General features: G+C 32.2%; 1 protein-coding gene across 1 annotated transcript; it reads left to right on the forward strand.

The window, feature by feature from the left end:
- The first annotated feature begins 2,262 nt into the window (after nt 1-2,262).
- LOC141690802 (serine carboxypeptidase-like 20) lies at nt 2,263-5,750 on the forward strand. The gene is made up of 6 exons (XM_074495569.1): nt 2,263-2,349; nt 3,053-3,093; nt 4,750-4,839; nt 4,940-5,085; nt 5,356-5,432; nt 5,676-5,750. The coding sequence occupies exons 1-6, from the start codon at nt 2,263-2,265 to the stop codon at nt 5,748-5,750; spliced, it is 516 nt and encodes a 171-aa protein (XP_074351670.1).
- The last annotated feature ends 477 nt before the right edge of the window (nt 5,751-6,227 follow it).

Genomic DNA, 6,227 nt, shown 5'->3' on the forward strand with positions numbered 1-6,227 from the left:
ACCCAATTATTAATTAATTAGATAATTAATAAATAATTAGATAAATAATTAAATAATTAATTAAATAAATAAATTCGAATTTATAATTTAATAAAATAATTCAGAAATTATAAATACTATTTTTCAGATTATAAACTAATTTTTAATTAATTATTAGAATTATTTAAACTGATTTTTAATTACTAAAATATAAATAAATCATTAATTTAATCAGAAACACAAAATCAGGAACATGTTTTGGGTTGCAAGGATCAAACCCGGGTCGAAACCGGGTTGCAACCGGGTCGTCCCCAACCCAAACGGGTCGGGAAGAACACCGGCCAAAAACCCAGAACCCGACGCCAGCGTTTGATTCCGGTGAGCACGAAACGCTTGATTCCAGGCTCGATTCTTCTGTGGTTTCGAAGCACAGCAATACGACGACGTCCCCCCAGCCTTTCTCCTTCGTTTTCGTTGACCACAACGGCCGGAAACGCGATGAACACGGCGGCGACGGCTAAACTCCGGCGAGCTCGAAACGGACTCCAACAATCACAAACCTGGTACCAAACGATAGGAAAAACGACGATCTACACGACTATGCTAACAGAATCATCAAACAATCAACAGAAATCAAAACCCGAATTCAAAGATTAAACCCGAAATAACCAGCTTCAATTTGACTACTTACATGAACGATTTGGACTCCGGAATCACCTTCAAATTCACGATTGATTGTGCTGCCCTGTTCTTCACCAAAAATCCTAACCCTAATTCCTTTTCTGATTTTCTTTTTATTTTCTGATTTTTAAGTATAATTAACTGATTTAATTACTAATAAATCAGGTATTTATATTTATGAAAATAATACCCCTAAGTAAAATTAAGGGTCTAATTACACTCCTAATAAAAATATTTGGCCCCAATTTTTATAATTTTTGGGTATTAATATTGAATTTTTAAATATCCAATAAATACTAGAAATTCCCAAAAATTGTGAAAATTACAAAAATACAAAGAAAAATGATATATGATAATTTCATGATCATATAAAAATAAAAATATAATTTTTGTGGAGTTTTTGATACCCGAAGGGGTCCGGAAAAGTCGTTTTTCGCGAAAAAGGTCAATTTGTAAAACGTCTAGGGGTTCAGAATAACGATATGGTATAGGGCATTTTTAATAAAATAGAGCCAATAATTTTGTTTGAAATATGGGCTTTTAAAACATAGTTTTGAGCTGTACAGGTTTTGATATAATATATATAACTGACAATAAAACGCTCAATAAATAACCAAAACACGTTTGGATCAAAACAGCCAACACATAGCACATAACAGTTAGGGTTTAACAACCTAACACATTTAATCACATAATAATACACATAATTTATCATTATTATAATATAATACAAGCGTAATTCCTCGGTCGTTACAGGGACTGTAATGAGTTATCCATCGGGAGTATAATTCTTATCCGTCGAGTGCTACATTATTTCACTAAGTAGAATCTACTTAGGTGTTTTGTTTATGTCATCATCAAGTACACAACATATGCACAACAAAATAAAAAAATATAATTAATATGTATTTAATCGTGAAAAGTCAAGTGCAATAAAAATTATCAGGATGATTGGATATATAATTATAAGTTAAACTATCGAAACTAAAAAAACGGAGTTACAGACATAAATAATATAAAGAAATATTTTATTAACTCAAAAGTTAAAATAATTAAAAAAATATGATAGAAAGAGATGATGTGGTTTATCTAATAAGATTTTTAAAGAGAACTCAATGATATATGCAACATAATGGTAGATACATGTACTTCCTTAATAAAATGTTAGAGGTTCGATTCTTGGTGTATACAGACAGGGGATTTGCTAAGCAAATTTAATCTATTATATATATAAATAATTATTATTAAGTGTATATAGAAGTGTATATGAGAAGTGGGGAAGAGTGAGTGAAAGGCCATAAGTAAAAAAGGTCAGGGAGGATGAAGGGTATAAACAGTCGGGAAGATGAAAGAGGTGAAGGTCAGGGAGGATGAAGGGTATAAACAGTCGGGAAGATGAAAGAGGTGGATGTGGTCAAGGTGAGATCAGATTAGGGATGAGATTTTGAGATAAGAAGTGTCACTGAAGTGAAAGTGGGGATGTGAGATTGGGAGTGTCGGGGTGGGAGAATTAAGGATGGGATTTTGAGATAGGGAGTGTCAATGAAGTGAAATTGGGGATGTGAGATTGAGAGTGTCGGGGTGTAGTGAAGGAGAAATGGGATGGGTATTGGGTGGGGTGGGTCACGCCACAAAGTGCGTAAAAAATTGGCGTCGACTAAAACGGATACACTAAAACGGATAATCTGGGTAAGATTTTGTATCAAATACAACCAGGAATCGCCTAGCATATCCAGAGATGTATATTTGTTAATACGGAATGAGGGAAGGGGAAAATTAATGAGGTTAACAATAAAATTAAGAAAACTTAAAATTCAAATAACAATTGTAAAATAAAATTCTACGTAAAAAACTATTATATCATGCAATAGTTGAAACAGTCACGTATATTTATATAATAACTCTCATGGATCGTCGGATAACAACGAATATCACTACATATATTATTTTGGCTTAATTTCAAATGTTGAAAAACATATCCCGCAATAGTGTCACCAAAGCCCAACTATCATTTATATACACAAATAAATAAATCATTCATCCACTGCTCAACAACATTCAGTAGAAAATTTCATCTAAAAGAACATCAATTCATATAATTTAGAACATGTCCGTGCATTGCACGGTTTATAGACTTAGTTTTTTTTAAAGTGAACATATAATTTGAAACGGAGGGATTATCTTAAATGAGACATGTTAGGACCCTTTTTTTCCATGCGAAAATGTATAGATATTAACTTTATAATAATAATATGGGAATTATGTATAGATATTAACTTTATAATAATAATATGGGAATTATGGGACTATGCTGTGTAAATATACATGTAAGTATACGTCCTAAATCAAAATTTGTCATGTGTTATGTCACGTTATTTGAATAAATTATTAGGGACCTAGCAATGCCCATTTTAAATTTTCATGTACTTCCAGGTATGTTTGGCATCAACAACAACTTTTTTATGAAAAGTACCTAAAAAGCTGCCTGGTAAAATTTAAAAGCTATTTTTATGAAAAGTATTTTTGACCGAAAAGCTGCTGTTGGAGAAAGTATGTCCCCCTTGCTATTAAAAAAAGAGTAAATTACACTTTGCACCCCTGATAAAAATTCACTTTTTTCGGTTTAATATTAAACTTTTAATTTTGGCAGAATACATCCTTTAACTTTAATTTTCGTTTCATATCACACCTCTTTTAACAATTTTCAAGGGTAAAATTGGAATAATATTTTTATGTTTATATTATTACAATGTGCATCCCGTATTTATGATATTGTAGCAGATTACACCTCGATTTTAACTTCGACTCGTTTCAAAAAATATATAAATTTGTATGATAATATTAGAAATATTTTTTCACTTGAAAATAATTAAAATATATATATTCTCTATTAAATCTGAATCGAAATCATAAATAAGTCTTTTATCCAAATTAATTTAATTTAAATACTATGCAGATAATTTTAAATTTTATATATATTTAAATAATAATATCAAAAGATATCTATTTTATCAAATATATGTGTCCATGTTTTTTATATTACTTTTTGACACAATTCTTATAATTTATAATTTCTTATTTTTATTTTAATATTTTTATAATAAATCTCTATTACAACTATAAATTTCCTAATTTTTCAATTTTTTTAGTGTTACTTTCATTTGATTCATGTTCTTATATTTATTTTTAAAATAAATTAAAATATGTACAAAATTATAAATTCGTAACATGCATACAACGTTATTGGACATTTTTTTCACGGAATCCACTGAACTAAAGTATACAAACCTAAATTTTCTACTTTATTCGGTTTGGTTTGGATTTCATAAAATTATAATCTCCTAAAAACCTTTGAATATTATGTTTATGTTTGGGTTCAAACTTTCGTTAATTTTATAGCATTTGGTTTTGATTTGGATCGGGTTTTTTAGCATTAATTTTGGGTTTTGGTTAAAAAAATTTAAAAATCATACTCGACTCTAGCCAGTTTGTTTGTTATATGTTTTGATTTTTAATTTAATTTTATAATCTATATTTTTATGGATTTCAAAAGTTATAAAAATTTAAAATAAACTATAAAACTATAAAACTATAGGGTGCATATCGTCAAAATATTAAAATTATGGGGTGCATATCGTCACTACATAAACTCTTTAAAAAAATCCGATTTTACCCCTGACAGTTATTTTGGACGGAAATTATTAAAAGAATGTAATATGAAGTGAAATTTAAAATTAAGGAATGCATTTTGCTAAAATTAAAAGTTTAAGATAAACCCAAAAAGTAAATATTTATAAAGTGTGCATAATACAATTTACTCTTAAAAAATTGTTTCCAGTTTTTTTTTTGAAAAGCAGTCATGATTTCACCATCTAACATATGACTTCCATAACAGCACTTTTAAAAAAATTCAAAATCAAGCCAATATGACTTAAATACCACAAGGTGACAAAGTAGTTACATTAGTAGATGAATACAAGTTGAAGCAAGGCTCACATTTCTCTTCCATTTTAACAGATTAATTTCACTGATCATGGGAAATAATGCTAATTTATTCATTACAACACTGTTAATTTTCATTTTTCTTAGACTTGCTTTGACACAATCTGCCCCTGAAGGTGCTTTGATCAAACAGCTCCCTGGATTAGAAGCCAATCTTCCTTCTAGACACTACTCTGGGTACTGCACATTTCTGAAATTTTGTATAATTAAACTCATCTTCTATTTTTTCTTCATGTTTGGTTGATAAATTTTTATCTTTTTTAATATGGCATTGTAGGTATGTGCCTGTTTCTGAAGGTAAGGGGAAGAAGTTATTTTACTACTTTGTCGTTTTGGAGAGAAATCCATCAGAGGATCCAGTCGTTCTCTTCCTTGAAGGCGGACGGGGTTGCTCTGTCATGGCAGCATTTATACATCAGCATGGTATGTACCATCATTATGTATCCTCTCATGTTCGTTCACTTGTGTTATTTGGGCTATGTAACAGTCCTACTCAATGCTTATCTAACAAAAACCAGCTTCACTGCCACTGTCATCATAAGGATGATCTTTGTTCACATTTGGAAAATAGCCTGTCATTGTAAAACCATAAAAAAATTACGTTATTGGAAGTTGTATCAGTAAACAAAGTGTAGCGAGAATATTAAGGACAATCGCTTTTGGTTTAATTAAGATCAAATGTAAATTTTGCAGGTCCTGTCAGTTTTGAGAAGGTAGAGCCAAGGGGAAGCATGCCTAAACTTCATCTCAACAGATACAGCTGGTCTAAGGTTATTTTTATTCCAGATTTTAATTGCTTATTATTTTCCTGCAATAAAATGGAAACGAGAGATGTTCTGAATCTTTATATTTGGATATAAGAACTACCGAACATTCTTGGTTTTGAATTTGAAAGGATAGTGCAAATACTTGTTTTAACATTTTCTTGTCTTCAAGTCTTAATCCCTATTGACTTAACAAAATAAATAAGTCTTAATCCCTATTATAATATGCTGATGACTTTTGCTTTTCAGGTTTCCAACATTATATATCTAGACTCTCCTGCTGGTGCTGGATATTCGTACTCAGGGAACAAATTCGATTACTGATCATTCCGGTGAGCGGGCGGCTCCGTCCGACGGCGTTCCTGGACCTTCTGTGCGGGGGTGAGGTGTAGCTGCTGGTTGGGCGCCTGCAAAACAATACCGGAAGGGGGGTTTGGCTCCCACGGCGCCTCCGGTGTGAGAATGAGAGCAGGCTTTGGAGAAGAAGAAGGTTTATGTAAGTAATGTAAAGGCTGCTGTGTGTGTATGGATGAGAGTGTGAGAGTGTGAATATTTTCCCAACCCCTAAACCCTTCAGTCTTGGGGGTATATATAGCCCCAAGGTAGGGTTTAGGGGTAGTTACCTCTAAGTCTGGGCCGTTGGATCTTGGGACCGGAGGACGCCTGGCTTGGGCGGATTGCTTACACGTGTCCAGGGGAGGATCACCTCCAGAGTGTCCTAACGGCCTCTGACACGCGCCGTGCTTGTCTGGAGTGTTGGTTGTTGATAGCTGTCATAGTCACGTGCCCACGTACCCCTCC

The sequence above is a fragment of the Apium graveolens genome, chromosome 2 (assembly GCF_009905375.1).
Source record: "Apium graveolens cultivar Ventura chromosome 2, ASM990537v1, whole genome shotgun sequence".
Lineage (NCBI taxonomy): Eukaryota > Viridiplantae > Streptophyta > Magnoliopsida > Apiales > Apiaceae > Apium > Apium graveolens.